General features: G+C 36.8%; 1 protein-coding gene across 1 annotated transcript in view; it reads right to left on the reverse strand.

Moving 5' to 3' along the window:
- Positions 1-23,019, reverse strand: part of LOC145984093 (ras and EF-hand domain-containing protein-like) — a 154,988-nt gene that overhangs the window by 16,432 nt on the left and 115,537 nt on the right. Inside the window, exons 8-9 of the mRNA XM_083117500.1 lie at positions 7,274-7,410; positions 5,032-5,290 (exon numbers count right to left, since the gene is read on the reverse strand). Of these exons, the coding sequence (XP_082973626.1) occupies positions 5,032-5,290; positions 7,274-7,410 (396 nt within the window). The remainder of the gene's footprint in view (positions 1-5,031; positions 5,291-7,273; positions 7,411-23,019) is intronic.

Raw genomic sequence — 23,019 nt, forward strand, 5'->3', positions numbered from 1 at the left:
TAATAAAATTAGAAAATGTTGATGTAGATAAAAAGTGATGAAATTGGATTTACAAGGTAAGTTGAAACACTGTTATGAACCAGGGTAAGGCTTTATGACATACACAAAGACTGCCTATGGAAAGTGGTGGCATTTCCAGACTTTTGACTCACCCTGTATATGTCTAACAAGGGAAGCTATTGGACCTTCCGATAGAACGTTTAGGGGTGGAAAAGCGAACAAAAGAACAGGCGATATTTTGCAATTGCCTGTAACTCCAGAACATGACTCATCAGCATGTGATGCACAAGTCTGTGATTTTGGCCACCATTGATTAACAAACACCATGCCCCTGTGAGCTATGATCTCACTGTGCGATGTGGTTCATGCCTGGAATGTAGTGTGAACAGTGATTGTTGCTTGAGTAGTGTGATAAAGAGCATGGATATGTTCCACTGCTAATAAATATTGTGTCTGGACTAATAAACATGTTGTGTGATAAGTCAAATGGCTTGTAACTGTCATGCTGTGGTACAAATACTGGTGATGGTGATACACCTGGTACTCCAGCACACAAAATGTCAATCAGTTCCTGTTCCTATGAATCTTCACCCCATAGTGAAACGGACAAGCATTCAAGAACAGTTCACAAAATTACTATGTACACAGGGGTGTACACAGAACCCATCCCTCCCAAGGCCAATGGTGCAATCCCCCCAAAAGCCAATGAAGCAACCCCCCCTAAGTTCATGTCATAATCTCCATAAAGTATTTAATTTGGACATTTTTTTTTTAGTTTGACTGAACACTTCACTTGATGCTCCCCATCCTGAGTTATTCCTTTTCTTTATCTAGCATGTCACTATTACATCAAATACTGTGTAGTGCAAAGTGGAGACTCGATGATCTGTTTTGCATCTAGTACGAGCAAGGTTTACCATTAATCAGGGGATAGATGAATTGCCACATCAAACTACATGTTATGGATATAAAGATAACTCTTAACATATTTAACGTCATCAAATGCATTATAATTTTTAAACAGCTTAAATTTATATGAAATACCAATGTGCGAGTTCTGTTACATTTTTATGACGACATAAGAAATCTTTAGTTCTCAGAGTATCACGTGAATGGTGAGCCATATTACTCTTTTTGCTTTGTTTTTTGTTTACTCATTGAAAAAGAATATCAGAAGTAGAACATTTCTGCTGTTTTCAAATTAATGTTTATTTACAAGACAGCATTGATACTAAAACAAAGTTTAGTATGAAGATCTTAAAAGAAGCTTTTGTCTCTGAATACTGAGTCTTGCAAATTTATCTATTATTTCATCATTTGAATTGGGTCACTCTCACTACACAAAACAAGCAAACTTGACAATAATGAATCCCCCAAACTGGAACGCAACCTACTTTTAATAACCTTTAATCGAACATCACCCACTGGCCCATGTGGCAGAGTGGTTAGTGCATCGTGCTACGCCAGGGCTCCTGGGTTCGAATCCCAGCCTGGGCATGGATGTTTGCGAGTGTCCATTCATCAATTTCATCATTTCATCACTCATCTCCATCTTCGCAAATTAGAAAAATGTGGCATAAAAACGAAGTAAAATAAACCAAATCAATCAATCGAACATCACCCCAAGACTGTGGATACAAAATCATTTATCATAATTCCCCCCAAATGGTTCATTAATCACAATCCCCCTCCAAATAATTTTGATGAATTAGTAATAATTGATGTTTATTTGAATACAATACCATGTTAAACTTTCCATATATTTTTAATAGTTCAGTTTTCGAATTAACGTTAAGTGTAAAAAGTTAAATAAATATGCATTTAAACAATGTTTGTGGATAGAGAATAAGATTTATGAGATTTATAAGACCCATAATTTAAGTATTTAACAGAAATTGTTACACAACTTAAGATAGAAGATTCAACCTGGGCAAATCAAATAACATGCTGCAGCCGTGTGGCCAATTCAAGTTATTGTTTCACGAGACATTACAGAACCTTAGCTAGAAATTCCTAAGCTAATGGCGAGAATTTAATACGGTTCCTCCTTCAAAGAACTCGCCCCCTCTGCTTGGGGTACATATAATTATGTTAGTAATCCATAGCAATAATTTCGCAGATTCTATCTTCAGTGCAAATGTCACTTGTTAAAGCAAAATGGTCCTGCGACAAGATGTTAGAAATGCGAAGAATTTGATATTATTTATTTTAATTTTTCTGTTTTATCAGGTAACGTGCAAGGTGTTACTGTATGAAGTACACTTAGTACAAATCATTACAGCATACAGGGAATCTATACTACAATAATACTGCTAATAGTTGTACATCATCCAAATGATGTACCTGCTTTCACTGTAAGCATTTTATTTTAAGAAGTGATGTTATGTAATGCAGCTATAGTATGAAACTTTAGTTAAATGTGAAACACGCCTTTTTGTAACACAACATTGCGAATGAAGCGAGCAAGAACATTTTTACAACCATTTATTTGCAGTCTTTCAAGAATATTAATTTAATGGGATATCAATACTTTCTTATGACCCCACGATATTTACTCTTTTCCAACTTCTCTTTTTGCACGTTCAGCGCCAAAAACGTGTGGATACCATATAGCTAAATATAATCCCCTGAATATAATATTCGAATCTCCCCCACTACAGAAATCCATTGGCAGTCTAAGATCTAACACTTTATCAAGAGCTTCATATCTCCCCCTTAAATTTAATACTCAATCCTCCCACCAAAATTTCCATGCCAATTTTAGACTTACTGTTTATGTTGAAGAGTGGATGTTGCCTCCTACAAAACAAATAATTCTCAGTCACCAGAATTTTCGCAAAAATAGTAATATACAAGAATTGGATATCCCCTCAATTTAACACTATAATCTAAGGCTTAACACTGATATTCAAGAGTTGGATATTGCCCCCTCCCCAGCGTTTAATTCTCAATCCCCCCAGAATCCACATGTCAATATGTAAGAGTTCGATATTTCCTTCCACTTTCCCCCCCTCCCGATAATACGTATTACTCTTTACAATTCCCTTGGAAGTCTACAAATTGCTATTTATATAGCAGCAATGGTAAAAAATTGTTCACGTCAAATTTCCATCATAACCCCCCCCCCCAATTGTGTGGATGCAATGGGCATCCACAAACCCACCTGTGAGTACCCCTGCCCTTAAGTACTTTCTTTTCTTCATCTAATGGATTAAATATGGTGCATTTTAGGTTTAAAAGTTTTAGTTATATTTTAGAAAAATATATAAATGTTGAATTTTATGTTATTTGAAAGGAAAAAAATCCCCCCAAAAATCTCTATGGTGCAGTCTGCGCCATAGTCCTCTCTTGTGGGCACCCCTGTATGTACACCATCATGAAGACCAGAGCATTGGAGTTGTGCTGAAGCAGTTATGCAATCTGTTGCATCTACTACCCACTCCTATACCATTCAGGTGCTTTTGTCCATGTCCGGATGCCTTGCAATGAAACTGTACATCTGCTTTCACAAAGCATGTGGTAAGTTTGGCAAATGTGTTTCCGAAACACTACACTGTAACAAACTGCCAAATTTAGATTTTGATGACAGTACTAGTGGTAAGATGCCCATGGCTCTCATACTGTCCTGGATGCATAATGTATGGGGACCAGAAATAACAGTAGCTTCTTTCTATCTGTGGTCTGGTCAAAGTCATACAAGTTTGCCTGCTAAAGCCTTCAGAAAACATTAACATAAATGTGCACACAATGATCATACCACTGAAATCCATCAGCCTCTGGATGTTTATTTGTTTTGCCTATTCAAACTGTTTGCATGATTGTGATGAGGAACATGACTTCAACCTTCATGACAGGTTGTCATTGGTAGGTCCGATAGCCTCCTTGTAAGTGCTTTGCCAAGAATTACATTTGTCTTAGCAGCAATGTTATTGTCATTTCAAATAGAAAAATATTTGTGTTCAATATATTCAATATGTCTAATGATCTGAAAGATATTAATATTATTTAAAATATTTCTTGCCTGTCTGTTTCCTATTTATCATATACTACTGACTATGAATTGCTTTCAACCAAAAATATACTTAGTAGGTAAATTCCACCATCTCATTATATGCAGTGTTCTGACCCATCATTAATGTATAGATACATAACTGTAGTTAGCAGCATTATAATTTTAAATTTTTGTCTCTAGTTTTACTTTAAAATTAACCATCTATTCATCCAAATTCGCTAATTGCACATTTTGATCACTATAGCGAATAAGTGATATTATATGAGAAAATGTAATATCAATCATACACACAAACAGATACATGCTATATATTGCAAAGGATAAACCAATTGACATGATAATTTTGCTCCAAGATATCATTTTATAACTCCTTGTGTGCACCATGTTTTATTTTCATATCTGCTGAAGTTCCAAGATACAAATTGTTTAAATGAGATTTAGATGAAACCATTCCATGCTGATACTTTTATTGTAAGTCATTTAAAGTGATCAAAACGCCAAGTGATTGGCAACTACAACATATGAACAACAATTATTTTTCAGATAGATTAGCTCGAGGAAAATGCTGTAATGTGTGTGCGTGTGTACACAGTGGAAGCCTGATTTAACATTTCTGCTGCAAACCTCTGTGGTGGAGTGGTTAGCACATCATGCTATGGCATCAGGGATCTCAGATTGAAATCCCGGCTTGGGAATGAGTGTTCTTTGTGATGTTCCTTCATCAATTTTATCATATCATCACTTATAATCATCTTCACGATTATACAAAATGTGGCATGAAAGCAAAGTAAAAGAAAGCAAATCAATCAAATTCCTGGATTTTGCACTTTTCCACATTACACATTCAATTCATATGGTCCTAATAGAGCAAAATGTGTGTGTATTCAGTAAGGATATCATCTGCTATCTAATAATTGTTGTTTAGAGTAACTGAGAATCTTTAACCTTTAGTCAGTTCTACTTAGTAAATTACATTTATCCTGCAACAATTTTTTCCTGCGTGTGTTAGGTACACTTACCAAGTGTTGACCCAAGGTTGTTTACAAAGACTCCTTTACAAAATCGATGAATGAAGCAACTTTTCCCTACTGCTGCATCTCCTGCAAATACAACCTTATAAGTTCTGTCAGGAGAACCTGTGGGAAGTAAATCTGCAGCTCTTACAGGTTTAGGAGGTGGCACTGTGGTTATATTTTGGCACATTTGTTTTCTAGTTTCATTTTCAGCAGCTTCTTGTTTGTAGCAGACTTCTAAAGAAGGTGGCGAATCCAATTCAATCTGCAACAGGAAAAAAATAGCAAAAGTTCACTATTTTAGTTGGATTGAAGTCTCTACCTAAGTTTCCACTCTTACAAATTTATATTATACTACCTTCAGCAACTCTAGCACAGAATCATGATATACAATATTATCACTAGAGTTTTAACAATAATTTTATATTGTAAATACATTTAGAGATAGCCCTTTGGTTTTCTGTGTAGTGTATTAAATATTTCATTCACATTGATCTTACGTATGTGATGGATGAGCAGAGAATTAGGTAGCTGTCAAGATGATCTGGAGAGGGAACAAGCACCTGCCTATGTATGTCATTGCTGCAGTAATTGGAATGGTCCATCTTGCACACCATCATCTTGCAGTACTGTAAAGTTTGTGTCATATTTGGCTCCTTGCCAGTCTATAAATAGGGTACAGTTTTCCAAACAGTGGTTCTTCAACCTTTTGAGGTAGTACAACAAATGTCTCAAGGTCTGAAGTGAATATGTCAGAAAATAGTGTAAGCATACCATTTTTCTCTATGCCATTTTGCACCTCAATAATGAAACTCACTCCCGATGGCACTCTAGGTATTTTTTTAATTCTCTAATTCACATCTGAGTCATGAACTTTGTATACCCCCAAATCAGAAATGTTACTGCACCAGTGTATGCTTGAACTTAAAATTATATTGCAACTTTGCTGTGCCAGTTTACTAGACTTTTGTATTAAATTTATTTTAGATTTAAATTCACATATGGAATTATTGCAATATTTTAAAGTTTATATTTTTTTAAAGGAGTCTACTTTCCATCATACACATTGCCACACAATGAATCACAGAATCAGAATTTTCATAACTTGGTAAATATCCAGACTTTCCATCATACACATTGTCACACAATGAATCACAGAATCAGAATTTTCATAACTTGGTAAATATCCAGACTCAAGAGGGAGTCAGTTCGCATTTAAAGTTTTATGTTTAAGGCTTATATTTCACATTTTTCCACTTAGTTTCAAGTCATTTCATGATAAAATAAGGAAGGAAATTGACTCCTCACAATTTTTAAGCTCCTAAATTTAATATTGTAGCATGTAGTTTCACATTTCATGTTTTCATCATAAATGAATGTTCTTGGTTAAACACTTCATGCATGATAAGAATAAATTACGCTGAGTGACATAGGTAATGTTTTTCATGTATGTAAGATAACAGTGAGAACACATAAAATGGCAATAGGAATTTTTCCTCTCCTCCACTTCTCACCCATTCCACACCAAGAAAGCAGTTTCATTCTCCCTGGCCCTCACAGGACAATGCCTAAATACCTCACCCACTTCCCAAGCCTTGGTCAACCTTCAACCCTGGTTACAAAACAAATATCCCAAGCTGCCTCACACACACCTCTACAAAGAAACCTGACATCAACTCCCCTGTACTTGTTACCCAATACTACCCCTACTTCAAAAAATCAGACTCCTCCACTTTCTCCACAGTGATCTCAACACAGGAAGCATCTTTCAAGACAAGCCTAGAGTTGCTTTCAAGCACCCTCTCCCCAACCTCAAAAACATAGCGATCTACAGTTCTCCTTCATCCCACAACTAATAACCTGCCTGCTCACAAATTCAACCCACCAAGGGGGCACACACATCACACCTACACTACCATTCACACATTTTGACAAGCCTGGTGAGAGAACTACTGTTTTCATGACAACTTTATCTTTGCTCTGAACCTGGCAACCTTGCAGCTTCAACAGTCCCTTCTGTTCCTGCTGTCTTTTACCCACATGTGAAGAAGTGTCCTGTGTCCATAAAAATTTAAAGATTTCCAAAGAACATAGCAAAAAACCTATAATGATTGTATTTATTGATTGTACTGAGTATTTCTTATTTGCTCATAGAAAAATAGCTTTTTTATGTCTAATTGGATTCTTTCTAATGAAACATTATCTTTCTTATGCAGTTCTGCCATTGGTTTTAGATATTAAACATTACCTGATCAATGTCATTTTCTGTCTCAGTATCAAGTTCTTGCTCTGTGATGCTGTTGTTGGAAACTCCTAAAAGTTCTTCCTGAAGTGATTTGTCACTTTCTAAATCAGCTGGATCTCTTAATGTTGATCGTCCACTATCTGTAATAGAAGTTGTATTTTAAAATATTGCTAATCATGTGCTTGTCCTGCTAGTTTAGGATTAAGACTGTTGCATTTATTTCTGATTCAGACACCAAATGCCTTTAAATAATTAAACTGCAAAATCAGTTAATCACATTAATAAGACCATACTGTGATGAAGAGAGAGCAAGTGATGGTTTATATTTATGTTTCACATTTCACCTCATAAATATATTTGGACTTCCCCTTAATTCATAGCTCCTAAAATTGGAGCATACGTTCTCTCTACAGAGAGCATTCACAATGAAATACACTTTATATATGTATTGGGAGTTGTGACATCACCAGCAAAAAAGAGTTGTGAGGCAGAGGAAATGCAATCACATTTAATCTATCCCTAAATACCACACATAAAATGCATATTTGAACCAAATACATTTATTTATGTATTTTTGTTTTTGTTTTTAGGGGAAGTAGACTGATCAACTGGGTGACTTGTCCCCTTGACCCCTCTAGCACTGTCACAGATTGGGAATGAGATCTCAAGGTCATTTCTATGACAGTAATTGTTAAATCAGATCTAAGCTTTTCCATTCTTAATCAACATTAAAATCACCTTCAGGCATGAGACACCAGTGATACTTTCATTAATACTAAATTCTTAACATCATTCAATGACCTATGTACGTAATTAAATTTCAATGAGCTTGGTTCAAAGGTTAAATGGGGTCATATATTAGCCTCTGTGCCTAAAGTGAGCATTCCACAGAAACGTTAACCCAAAAAAATTATAATGTCAGTGATCATATTATTATAGATTTGATTTGATTCACAGAGATCAGAATGCATACTCACTAACCTACAGCCATTACACATTGTCACTTTATCTACATTAATCAGCTTCCTTGATATGTTACATAATTCTTACCTATTTACATTATCATAGGCAGAATTAAAATTAAGAAATAGATGGAATGGATCTATTAAAATGTATGTACATTTTCTAGTATTTGTGTTAACGTTGTTTTACTTGCTCTAAATTGTGCACTATAATTATCAATGTATGATCTCCCCATATCATTTGACAAGCATTGAGTAAGGTGTGAGTGAGACAATTCAGACAACTTTTGTTCTAAATCTCCTTCATTATCCACACAAAGCAGTACAGAGATAGCCAACAAGTCCCAATCTTGAAGTCTCTACTTTCCTTCACTGAGCTATATCCCAGTCTGATTACTACTCCAAAACCTGACATCACACTTCAATATAAATTTCTTCAGTGGCGTCGCGTGAGGTTCACATATGGGTGTTCACAATAAAAATTTTATACTTAATGCAGATTTACTCCTCTCCCTTGTAACTTCATCTTCAATTGAAAAAGTGAGAATAACAGTTCAACTTATTTTCAACAATGTCCCCACAAAATGACGCTATAGTTGAAGTAATACAATATTTTTTTATACAATTAACACCCTTTTAATTATGTTATTTATAATTAGTAGTTTATAATTTGGCTAGTCCAAAGTAATTAGTATAACTTGCAATCTCAAGTATGTACAATGAAAGACTACCACACTTTGCAATCTACTTTTTATTATACGAACCATATGTTAACCAACGGCATTTATTCAAGATTAAAAGCATGTGCATCATTAGCGGGACATATCCTCCTAAGAATGAATGAATGAATGAATGAATGATTTGATTTATTTTACTTGGCTTTTTGTGCCACTTTTGGTTAATTTGCGAAGCTGGAGATGAGTGATGACATGATGAAATTGATGAATGGACACTCGCAAACATCCATGCCAAGGCCAGGATTTGAACCCTGGACATCTGTCATCCCAAGAGTCCAGAAAAAATGTACTATGTGTATGTAACCAGTGGCAGCGATTGGGTTCCAAAACTGCACAGGCAAGGTGCCAAAACTGGGGCGAGGTGGCAAGGAAAGTTTACTTTCCCTTGATAGATAAGGTTTAGCTTAGTGCGAGAGCAAAAGTGGGGGGAAGGGCAGCTGCATCCCCATGCCACCCTGATCGCCACCACTGTATGTAAGAATGTATTATAGAGAATGTCCCCCCACCCACAATAACTCAGTTGTGATGCTTATGATTGAAGTATCAGTCAATGTGACATTGCTCATATTCCATCAGCACACACTTTATGAACCACTGATTTAAAGCATACAGTAACATCTATTCATAATCGTCATTCTTTATCTTATGTATTGCACTAACGAATCATTCTAGAGGAATGAAGCGAGTCGCTTGTATATGTGCAAATTGTAACAAATGCCCAGGATGTGTCCTTTGCCCATTCATGCATTCGGGTCAATTGATCAATTACTACAAGTACTGTGCGACGAAAAAAGATTAACTGTAACAATTCTCTTTTAGATATACTTATATATATATATATATATACACTAATGTCCAAAATTAAAGCAACAAACGGAAATTCTTTCCCTTGTGTCCATTTGACTACATAATACGATCAGGTGATAGTAATATTTATGATGTCATAGAAAACTGGTTTAAGATAGAAAATAAACTAACCTTAATGTGCCAGGATTTATCAACAAAAAAAAAATCACGATAGCAACAGGTTAAACTTGGCAAATTTATCAGAAAAAAATCACACGAGGAAAGGATTTCTGTTTGTTGCTTTAATTTTGGACACTAGTGTATTTTAAACGTATCTATTGCAAACAAGACTACTTGCTGATTTGCCTGAATAAGTGGCTGAAGAACACACACTAGACATGCACTTTCATTTGCTTAAAATCCGCCAGGTTTAGCGACTTCTCGCTAAAATTTGCAACTATGTAGTGCAGACCTTACCAAGTCCCCCTAGACATGCCAATTATATGCTGCACTCTGGTGCCGAATGAAAGAAGTATTGCCGCTTGCATCACTGTTTGCACAGCGAAGTGAACATCTTCGGGGTATAACGACCAACAGCCCCTTAGCTGTCAGTTTTCTGCAACATGCACAGCAATTGTGTTCAACGCCCTCCATCGAACACCATGGGAGTCAGTGTTACCAACTATCTACAAAATTTATCACACGTAAAATAAATCATGTCAGAGTAAATTGTGTGTATATACTAGTACATCAAAGTATTTTTTCGAATAAATGTGTGTGCATTTAATATGTACATAATTTAAAACATATACATGAGTTGTTCACGTGCTCATGCAAACATTACACTGGTCAACAATGAAAATGCTTCTGAGATAAAAGTAACCAATTCTTACTAATTTGAGTGTGCTTATAACAAATATGATATTAGTTTTTGAAGATTGGTTCGAGTTTCGAAGAAATACATAATCGCCAGATGTGCTTCGGCATGCAAAATAATGGTTTGTGACAACAGCGGCTGTCTGCGTATTTCAATAAACGTCCATTGTTTGACGGTTAGCTTTATCAAAATCCTTATCGGTAGCACGTGATTGCTGACCGAGAATCATCAACCACATCATGCTTCAGTTTGTTTTGAAGATTTTGCCAGGGGAAATGTGTTGTTACTTGTTCCTGCGTAGTTCCAATTTGAACTCCCGGACATGGTTGTGGCAAAATTTTGTGTATGTTTGTGGTGTATTTTTTTTATCGTTTTATGACTGTACTGACCCGAAACTTGTCGCGTAAGTGTGTTGTTGTGGTGAGATATTGGATGAGTGTGTGGTGTTATTTCTTTTTATCACTATATGACTGTACTGACCAGAAACATGTCGCGTAAATGTGTTAACAGTGCAGACAATTTTTGTTATGTTTGCGGCGAAATAACATTTGTCGATCAAAAAAGAAATTTCATGCCAATCATAAAGAAAGCCTACCACTTGTACTTTGGTTGTAAAGTAGGAGATATGGACAAGAAGTGGGCACCACACATTTGTTGTAATACGTGTTCGACAAACTAGTGGGACTGGCTACATGGAAAAAGACCATGCATACCCTTTGCAGTTCCAATGATACGGAGAGAACCGACCAAACTGCTATTTTTGCATGGTTCCTCCAATTAAAGGCCTATCCAAAAAGAAAAAGTGGACCATCACTTGTCCCAATATTCCTTCAGCTATTCGTCCTGTGTCACATTCTGAAGAACTACCTGTTCCACAACCTCCCGCATCGTACTCCAGTGATTCATCCGACGAAGAGCAAGAGGCGGCCAAACTTGACGTAGGAATGCCAAATCCTGTTGCAGATTCCTCGGCATCCATCGATCCTGACTTCACAGCCAACATATCATCATCTAATCACCATCTGATCACTCAACATGAATTAAATGACCTTGTGAGGGACCTGGGGTTGTCAAAAGGTGGCGCAGAACTACTGGCATCCAGACTCAAGCAGTGGGGAGCTCTTTCTGAAGATGTTAAAGTATTCGTGTTTCGGACACGTCAGAAACCCCTGGAAGAGTATTTTTCAGTGGAAGGTGACATAGTGTGTTGTAAAAATGTGACTGGTCTTATGAGTAAACTTAACATAGAACATAATCCCAATGAATGGCGGCTGTTCATAGACGCATCAAAACTAAGTCTAAAAGCTGTGTTAGTGAACAATGGAAATGTGTTGCCATCAATCCCAATTGGTTATGCAGTGCACTTGAAGGAGGCATATGCCAACATGGAAAAACTGCTGAAAGCCATAAATTATAACGAATACAATTGGAATATTTATGGCGACTTCAAAGTTCTAGCCATACTTCTTGGCCTGCAGTTCGGCTACACAAAATACTGGTGTTTTTTTATGCGAGTGGGATAGCCGTGATAAGGCTTCCCACTACTTAAGGAAAGAAGAGCATTCCTACCAAGCAATGGGGTGTCATATGTCACTAAAAATACATATGTTACACTCCCACATAAAAATCTTCCCAGGAAATTGCGGAGCAATCAGCGATGAACGTGGGGAACATTTTCACCAAGTTATATCTACAATGGAGAAACGATATCAGGGCCACTGTAGCAAGTCTATGCTTGTGGATTATTGTTGGGCAATCGCCAGAGATGTTCCAGAACCACACTACAAGTGACAGGCAAAGAGGCGCCGTTTGTAATATCCATGTAAGTAATGTTTTTATAACTTCCATTTTGTACATGTGTTAATTTCCTATTAACACCACATAACACATATTTCTTTCGATTACACTTAAACTCGAACCAATTCAGCATTTTTATTATTATTTTCATATTCAGCACCTCAATTCCATAAGGAAATGTACTTTTCATTTCCGAAGCATGAAAAAAGTTAAAATTTGTTGTCCAGTGATCAGGCGATGCACCTGCATTTCCTTATCAGAATACTACCTTTTCAGTCACGTTTATGAGTTTATAGGCACCTTTACTTTAAACTTCAAAAAAAAAAGTAAAGTGCTCCCCTGTGCATAGCACCACGCCATGAAGGCGTATAGGGGGTGTGGGGGTAATACACCACACTTTCTTCATCCGGTCGTGAGTGGGGGTGATTTGATCAGCATCACGCCCCTGACCAGGGACCTGTAACGTAACCCAACTTGTAACGCTGTCAAGTTACGAACGGAACTATCGACATGCGTTACAATGGCATTGGCGTTCCACACAGTACCGGACAGATTGGACCTACCTACAACCTGGGTAAATTAGGCGTACCGTTACTCAACGACCCATTCGCTTCAGGTACTGAGTGGAACGGGTCTCGGATGGAACGGGTACGATCGTACCCGTACATACTGTACCTGAACGGTGGCTACCGGGTACGAAATGGAACCACAAGTAGGTAACCGGTACTGAAGCACTATGACCAGCGCTTGTTATTAAAATACCGGTACGTGGATAGAAATGGATGAAGCGGGTAACATTTGTAACAGGAACTTACAGTACGTATCATAACAGTTTACTGTCAATCAAAATTCCACAGCAGAAAATGGAATACCGATAAATATACACTTCTTTGTTTAAAACTAATTATAATAACTTTAGAAAAAAGTAATTCGTGATCTTTCTGGATTTTATTTATCCGAAAAATATGTATAAATGCTATCTAGTTTATCTTTCATTAATTTGTTAATAATGGTATCAGCTATGCAAAAATTTTGAAGACTGTCACTCTGGCAAACTATTAACAATAGAAACAATTAGTTTCAACAAGCTCATGCATATTATACTAATTACAACGACCTGCGCAGAAGGTCGATATTCGTCATTCAGGCAACCTGTTACTAGGAGGCATGTGCAGTAGGCCCCATTACTTTTAAAATAGGTAGAGAAGTGAAATTGAGTTTGAAGGTAGATTATGCTAATTAGAGCATGGCAAATAAACATGATTGTGGAAAACCGGAAGTCGATGGACGCCATATTGAAAAATTTTACCTTTTAAGATATAGAAGTGAAATTCGGTTTGATGGTAGCTTATGGGAATTAGAGCATGGCAAATCAACATGATTGTGGAAAACCGGAAGTTAATGGACGCCATATTGAAAAATGTTACTTCTTATGATAGAGAAGTGAAATTCGGTTTGGTGGTAGATCTTGCTAATTAGTGCATGTTAAATCAACATGATTGTGGAAAACCGGATGTTGATGGACGCCATATTGAAAAATGTTACTTCTTAAGATAGGGAAGTGAAATTCGGCTTGAAGGTAGCTTATGGGAATTAGAGCATGGCAAATCAACGTGATTCCGGAAAACTGGAAGTTGGTGGACGCCATATTGAAAAATGTTACTTCTTAAGATAGAGAAGTGAAATTCGGCTTGAAGGTAGCTGATGGAAATTAGAGCATGGCAAATCAACATGATTGTGGAAAACCGGAAGTTGATGGACGCCATATTGAAAAATATTACTTCTTAAGATATAGAAGTGAAATTCGGTTTGACGGTAGCTTATGTGAATTAGAGCATGGCAAATTGACATGATTGTGGAAAACCGGAAGTTGATGGACGCCATATTGAAAAACGTTACTTCTTAAGATAGAGAAGTGAAATTCGGTTTGACGGTAGCATATGCTAATTCGTGTATGGCAAATCAACATGATTGTGGAAAACCGGAAGTTGGTGGACGCCATATTGAAATATGTTATTTTCTAAGAAAGAGAAGTGAAATTCGGCTTGAAGGTAGCTTATGGGAATTAGAGCATGGCAAATCAACATGATTGTGGAAAACCGGAAGTTGATGGACGCCATATTGAAATACGTTAATTCTTAAGATGGAGGAGTGAAATTCGGTTTGATGGTAGCTTATGGGAATTAGAGCCTGGCAAATCAACATAATTCTGGAAAACCTGATGTTGATGGATGTCATATTTAAAAACGTTATTTCTTCAAATAGAGGACTGAAATTCGGTTTTATGATATTATGGATATTACTGCATTTGAAATCAACATGATTAGGGAAAACCGGATGTTAACGGAAAAAAATTACTTCAATATTCCTCTTTCCTTTGGTGGTTGCTGATGTTAATTAGAACATGGTGAATTTATATGATATTATAAAACCGAAAGTCGATGGACGGCGTAATGAAAAATGCATTTTATTAAGATGAAGAAGTGAAATTCGGTTAGATTATTGCGCTTGCTAATTCGAACATGGACAATGCATATGCTGTCTGTAAAACTGGAAGGTGATAGACGCCATGTTGAAAAAGAAATACATTTGAGTGTCGATTTAGTTTTTATTTATTAAAAATTAAATATGAATTCCATCAAACTCAGGTTTTCCAGAATCATGTTCATTTGTCATGCTCTAATTCCCATAAGTTAGTACCATTAAACCGAATTTCACTCGTATATCTTAAGAAATAGCATTTTTCAATATGGCGTCCATCAACTTCCGGTTTTCCACAATCATGTTGATTTAACATGCACTAATTAGCAAGGTCTACCACCAAACCGAATTTCACTTCTCTATCTTAAGAAGTAACGTTTTTCAATATGGCGTCCATGAACTTCCGGTTTTCCACAATCATGTTGATTTCCCATACACGAATTAGCATATGCTACCGTCAAACCGAATTTCACATGTCTTTCTTTAAAAGTAACATTTTTCAATATGGCGTCCATCAACTTCCGCGTTTCCACAATCATGTTGATTTGTTATGGTCTAATTCCCATAAGCTACCACCAAATCGAATTTCACATCTCTATCTTAAGAAGTAACGTTTTTCAATATGGCGTCCATGAACTTCCAGTTTTCCACAATCATGTCAATTTGCCATGCTCTAATTCACATAAGCTACCGTCAAACCGAATTTCACTTCTCTATCTTAAGAAGTAACATTTTTCAATATGGTGTCCATCAACTTCCGGTTTTCCACAATCATGTTGATTTAGCATGCACTAATTAGCAAGATCTACCACCAAACCGAATTTCACTTCTCTATCATAAGAAGTAACATTTTTCAATATGGCGTCCACCAACTTCCGGTTTTCCGCAACCATGTTGATTTGCCATACACGAATTAGCATATGCTACCACCAAATCGAATTTCACTTCTCTATCTTAAGATGTAACATATTTCAATATGGCGTCCATCAACTTCCGGTTTTCCACAATCATGTTGATTTAACATGCACTAATTAGCAAGATCTACCACCAAATCGAATTTCTCTTCTCTATCTTAAGAAGTAACGTTTTTCAATATGGCGTCCATCAACTTCCGGTTTTCCACAATCATGTCAATTTGCCATGCTCTAATTCACATAAGCTACCGTCAAACCGAATTTCACTTCTATATCTTAAGAAGTAACATTTTTCAATATGGCGTCCATCAACTTCCGGTTTTCCACAATCATGTTGATTTAACATACACTAATTAGCAAGATCTACCACCAAACCGAATTTCACTTCTCTATCATAAGAAGTAACATTTTTCAATATGGCGTCCATCAACTTCCGGTTTTCCACAATCATGTTGATTTAACATGCACTAATTAGCTAGATCTACCACCCAGTGGCGTCGCTAGGCCATCTGCTTTGGGGGGGCTGCAACCAGATACATGACTTACTACTATTGTAAATATTTTTAATGTTTGAAAATACCAAAGTAATTAATAAGACAATAATATATAACAATCATAAGGAATTAAAACTAACATAGACTTACTGCATTAATTTTTATGAAAACAGATGGATATTCTTATCCTGTTTTTCTAATGCTGGTGAACTATGTCTTTATGTATCAGCTGTACTCTGCGGTTCGAATTTCTTCCAAATTATCAATAACACAATTCATGACACACTTCCTTTTCTATGGCCAGTATGTCAAGTGAGGAAAGTCTGTCTTGGCCCATACTATTACGCAAAAATGTCTTGATTCTCTTCAAACAGCTAAAACTCCTCTCACACGATGTTGATGTCACAGGAATTGTCACTGCAATTTGCAACATTCTGCATAAGTTCGGAAACATTTCTTTTGGAATGGCGTGCATTAAATGTAGTATGGATGTGATGGTGTACGTCAAGTTATTTAGGTAATTTTTTGCAACCATGATTTCAGCGATCGGCACTTGTAATTGAAAATAGTCACAAAAACCACTCAAGAATTGAGGGTTCAAAAACAAGTTAAAATTTGTTGTAAGTAAAGAAGGTGACATATGCTGAATTCCAACCAGAACACTGGAAGTTGCTTTATCTTTGAAACGACTTTCCAGCTAATTTATCATTCGATCAACGATAGTGTAAAAAAATCCGCAGAATGCAGGTTTATCGGTATCAGTTTTGTGCCCCAGGGTTTCATTTACAACGTGGCCTTTCAGTGATGATGGTAATGTGTGAACACGTTTGTGAACTTTTGAATAATATTCAACACTTGTTTCATTGAAAAGTTACCTTCTGTTTCGCAAATGACTCTGCCTCTTTGTATACAGAGTTAAAATATTCTTCATTTCGCATTTCGTAAAGTGTCAAGCACTGCATTAACACCTGCAATTGCCTCCGCAATATCAAGGTTTGGTGACTGCAACTTGTTATTGAGAATTTTTGTTATGAACAGAAGCTCAATGAAAATAAACAGAGACATCATGGTTGAGAATTTTCTCAAGAATTCATAAAGGCCTAGGGCTGTACATTTATCTGCTGAATCTGATGGTTTCCTCAGATATTTCAAAAGAGCATCATAAGTTTTTCTCACCGCAAGTAGAGACCTTATTTGGCAAGCCCATCTAGTGCTACTTAGATTTTTTAGTTCTGCACAAACATTTAACTGCACGAACATTTACTTCGAATAATAAATTTGTCTATTGTTGTACGAACAACAGTAAATGTCACAAAAAGCTTTGATAACAAACACAATATCACAAACTCCGTAACACAAAACGCACCACTACCGTTTCCTCGCGTAGCAACCGTTGTGAAAATAGAACAAATGACGGCGATCGTTTGCACTGTTACCAGCTAAAGACATGCCATGTCAGATGTAAGATCGTGGTTTAAGAAAAAATTATGTCACAACGAAACGATTCTTTCCGAGAATATGTATCTAGAGGTATGTTCCTGCATTAACAATTGTTCAAATATGTTTTCTCGAAATACTGTATGTAATAATAGCTAAATATTGGGGGGCTTATCGAGGGATTGGGGGGCTGAAGCCCCCCTAAAAGGGCCTAGCGACGCCACTGCTACCACCAAACCGAATTTCACTTCTCTATCATAAGAAGTAACATTTTTCAATATGGCGTCCATCAACTTCCGGTTTTCCACAATCATGTTGATTTAACATGCACTAATTAGCAAGATCTACCACCAAACCGAATTTCACTTCTCTATCTTAAGAAGTGACATTTTTCAATATGGCGTCTAATTTCTAGTTTTACCAAAATCATTTTGATTGGCAATGCCAGGTCAACCCGAATTTCAGATCTGTAACTTAGATGGTAACATTTCTCAATATGGCGTACATTAACTTTCCCTTTTTTCCACATGTATTATTAGTTAGTAATATTCTAATTACATAAACTATCATCATGTCGAACTTTCAATATCTTGCTTGAAAATATTTTTTTTAAATATGTTCACCTTGCACCCAATATTACGTGTATTGGTTATATAAAAGTAACATTATTAATAACAACTCTCACGATTCCATATTTATTTATATATATACAATTTATATTTTATTGCCTACAACCTCAATTAATATTAGTTCTTATCGATTTTTCAAGAATTCAACAATGAAAGTTTTAAAATGAAGAGTTACGTGACATATATTTTCTGATCCATTCAATACCCATTTGATTTGTTGAAAATAGGTTTTGTTACAATTGTACCCGATCCTAAAGTTCAGATATACCCATCATGAATTTGTACCGGTATTATTCTAAGGAGAGGTACGTACCGTAACGGAACCGGCATTCAGATAAGGAACAAGTTCCATGCTTTCTGGTACGGGTATTTTAACGTTCCACTCTGTGTACCCAAAGCTGTCGTCCCCGAAGCACTCTCGGGTACGAACGGAACGGTATAGCAGAAGCGTTACTGTTCGCTTTACCAAGAGTTTCTGGTATTTTCCTTGGAACGGTCCACAGCACTTGGGCCGGTACGCGGTACCCGGTACGGAAATAACGCGGAACGGTGACAAATACCAATGAATTGCGTTACGTTACAGGTCCCTGCCCCTGACCGCCTTTACCCCCCAGGGTTTCCCCCAGGTACCAATGTTATTCGACGCTGGGTGGGCGCCGGGGCCGCTTCCATCGTTAGAAAAGTTCCCGGATTTGAACCGGCTGGGGATCGAACCCGGGACCTTTAGCATGGTAGTCAGACGCGTTACCGACTGAGCCACAAACTTCAAGACTTCCAAATAAAGATTCCCTCCAATGAATTACATATTTGATGGTGGCTTTTGGTACAAGCTAGCTGGAAAATTCATTCTCCCCAATCCTTGCGCATCAGTGTTGCCAACAATTGGAATGCAATATGCACTTAAACTGTAACTCTGATAAATGAAATGTGTACAAAAATGTAAAACATATTGCAGACAGTATTTTTCATGTTGACAAAATTTCATGTAAAAGTTTTTATAGGGAAATATTTTCCTTCATAACTTAATTATGTGGATGGCAGCAAGCTGTAGTAGCATTTTCTGTGCCCATGTAAAAGATATACATCTGTGTGATAGTACATGAATTCACCAGATAGGTTTGTAATGTATGCTTAAAGTAGCCAGTAAATTTGCTTGTCACCAGTGTTCAGAGCGGAAATTCCTAGCTGGGGTGATGCTTGGTAAAGTTTGGGGATAGGTGGGGGGATCCCAATGCAAATTATCCTAGCTAGGGAAATACTTTATGAACATTTTCTTAACTGGGGGATGGCATTAGCCCCCCCCCCCCCCCGCCCTTCAAGCACTGCTGGTCTCTTTTATATTTCCATGAATTTAGTTGCAAACAAGCGTTACAAATCTGCCAGATTTAGAGATTTCCTGCTGAAGTTCGCATATATATATATGTTTTAGTTTCCCCTTGGGATACCAGTTTTGCTATTTGGGACATTTCAATGACATCAGAAAGTTACCGGAAAATTAATTTCCTTTAGTTAGAAAGCAGACTTGCTTGCACTGGGGCTTGACACAGGACATTCTTTTGATAATTGGCAGAAACCTGTCCTGTGACAACCAGAAGATTTTGCTAACCAAAATACATTTGCCAACGTAAAACAATATTGTTGTCATAGCAAAAAGCCATCCCCAACCTTTCCAAAGATACAGGTTTGGTCTGCAAGGTTCAGAAAGTGAATTTATAGTCGAACTTGTGTAGTGTGGTGTAGAATGCTGACCATGGGATGGGGAGACATTTTAAAACCATTTGCAATGAACAAGGCCACATCTGAAGTGTTGGGCTGTGTGGTTGTTCTATGTGCATAGGGTTAGTAGGAACAAATGGATATAACCCATGAACTCATGGACAAGATGCCATTCTCTTGCCTTAATTATGAGGATAGACTTGAAATCGTAACAATAGATAGGGCTCTCCCATCTCTTCTGCACCTTAAAGGCAACTACAAAAAATGTCCTTGGTTGACTGAGTACATTTAATAAATTGTACTGCTGAGCATGTTTGCTCTCTTTCCACTAATACAAGTCCTTGAAATATGGCAGGATTTAATAGTTTATATTATTTGGTAACTGCTTCCAATAGAAAACAACAATCACTTAGGCATACACGAGTGTTCAGTAACTTACAGACATTCACTTCTCAAAGAATTTATCATTCCCTGACTTTGCAGAAGAAGATTACTGACAGTTTGCATAATGAAAAAGTGAAGGAAAACATTATTATTTTAAGAAGATTAAATGTTTCAATAGCATCTCTATGGAAGCAAGAATGTGCATTTAGGTGCCACATTGACTCAACAAATGAAGGCATGTGCACAGAATTCTTGGAATTTTTAGCAACATAATATCCAAAAATAGCTAATCATTTAAAAACCACAGAGGTGTTTGGAGGAACTTTACCAGTAATACAAAAAATTTAATTGATGCAATAGCTAGCATAATTACAGATCAAATCAAATCAGAAATATCAAATGAATATTACTTGCAAGACAATTGACAGTAACTAAAAAAGTCAATATACAATTTGTATATGATGAGGAAAACTGTTGGGAATGATTTTTGCATTTCACTGGTGTCAGTTTAGACTGAACAGCACAAGAATTGTTCCAATATGTCACCAAAGTTGTAGATGATTTGAATTGTTTGGAGAAATGTGTAGCACCAACTTACAATGGGGCAGCTCTTATTTGGTTGGTTGGTTGATTTGGTGTTTTAAGTCCACTTTATGCACACTAAGGCTGATCGGGACTGGACCTACAGTTTAAAGTGGGATTTGAACCACTTCTGTCTCCACAGGGCATTGAACCCAGGATCCCTTGATTACAAGGCTGCGACACTACCACTGCACCATCGAGAAGGCCCTAGGGCAGCTGTTATTGCCCAGCCATATATCTGAACTTCAGGTCTTGGTAAATAATAAGTATCCCTCAGCAATGTTTCATTTATTGCTACAGTCACAGGTTAACTTTGGGCTTGTCAAATTCTAGAAACAATATACGAGAATGTAGACAGTTTTTCAATGCTTTGTCAGTAAATCCTAGCTTTTTTTTCACATTCAACTGCTCTAATGCTTTATGGAAAAGGTGGATTGTAAGTCCTCATCAAGAATTGTAAAAACTGGAAAGGAATATAGAGGGCACCTTATCAAGTTATTTTCATCAGTGGAAAATGAAGATGGAGATTGGACAAGTGAGGAGGTGAATATTGCTTCGTTTCTTTTCTGTGTAAATTCGACACTAGATTTCTTCTTATTGTATTCAGCAAAATATATTGGCATTTTCGAATGTTATGTTTGACGTATTGCAAAATAAATGAATGGATATTTCTTACTGCATGAACAAAGTCAATGAATTATATGACATTTTGCAGAAAATTAGGCAGAGACTACAAGTAATGTTGAAGATGAAGACAGTGAAAATGAATGAAGGCCAGGAGGACAGAGCGATGATAAAGCTAGGATGATGAATGTTCCAAATACCAGTGCATTTTCAACAAAAATCTGGACACAATGATGTTCCAGGTAAAATTCAGATTTGAATCTCAAAAAGATCTAAAATGTGAGTGTTTGTTGGTTTCAGGCAAATTTTATATGTATTGTGAAATGTTCCCTTAAAATCTTTTGGTGGTACTTAAAGAACCATATGCTTTAAATTTTGGTAGAGTTTGCCTGAAAAATGAACTAAGTGTGCTCCATTCTCTGGATGAGTACAATAATAAATCAGTCAAATTATATGAAACTGAATTATTTGGATGTAGTGTTTAGTGAAGTGTAGTACAAACTAGCAGAATTGGCATTGATATTTTCATCCAAAACTGAAAATGTTGATGGAAATTCCTCTGCTCCAAAGAGGATCATGACATAGTTCAGAGCAACAAAGAGACACACCCAGTTGAGCTATTTAGCTGTTATGTTGAAAAGAAAATCTAATGTATCTAAAAAAAAATCATCTGAAGAGACATTATATGAAAAAGTGAAATGCACACAAAAGGAGAGAAGAATGTTCAAGTAATTGATTTAATGTAAGAAGTTAACTACATATGTATGTATTATTTTATACTTGCATGTAGGTCAGCCAGCCTCCATGACAGACTGGTTAGTTCAGCTCGCTACAATGCCAGGAGTCCCGAGTTTGAATCCTGGCCTGGGAATGGGTGTTATTTGTGAGTGTCTCTTCATCAATTTCATCACATCATCACTCATCCTCATCTTTGCAATTACCAAAAGTGGCAGAGAAGCCAAGTAAAATAAACCACATCAATCAATCAAGCAAGCATGTAATTCTACCTAAATATGGCATATTATAGACAGCTTCCTTTGAACCCTTGTAGTATAGGGTAACGATCCGTAGAATCTCTTAAATGTAACTTTCATCGAACTCCAATATTCCAGACATCTAGCCATCACCTCTCCAATCAGGAAATTGCTATAACCATCTAAGGAATGTCTTGTCAGACATTAGCAGCCTTTCTTGTTGGCCACGTTTGTAAACAGGCAGCAATCATGGAAGAGGCCAGAGGTCTGACTCGGCATTATTAACCCCTTAAGCGGGGAGCCTGAGTTGTGCTCGGGCATTTGAATTTGGTGGCTTTTTGTGCATTTCAGATCC

Source organism: Lepisma saccharinum, chromosome 2, assembly GCF_977018435.1.
Source record: "Lepisma saccharinum chromosome 2, izLepSacc3.1, whole genome shotgun sequence".
NCBI lineage: Eukaryota > Metazoa > Arthropoda > Insecta > Zygentoma > Lepismatidae > Lepisma > Lepisma saccharinum.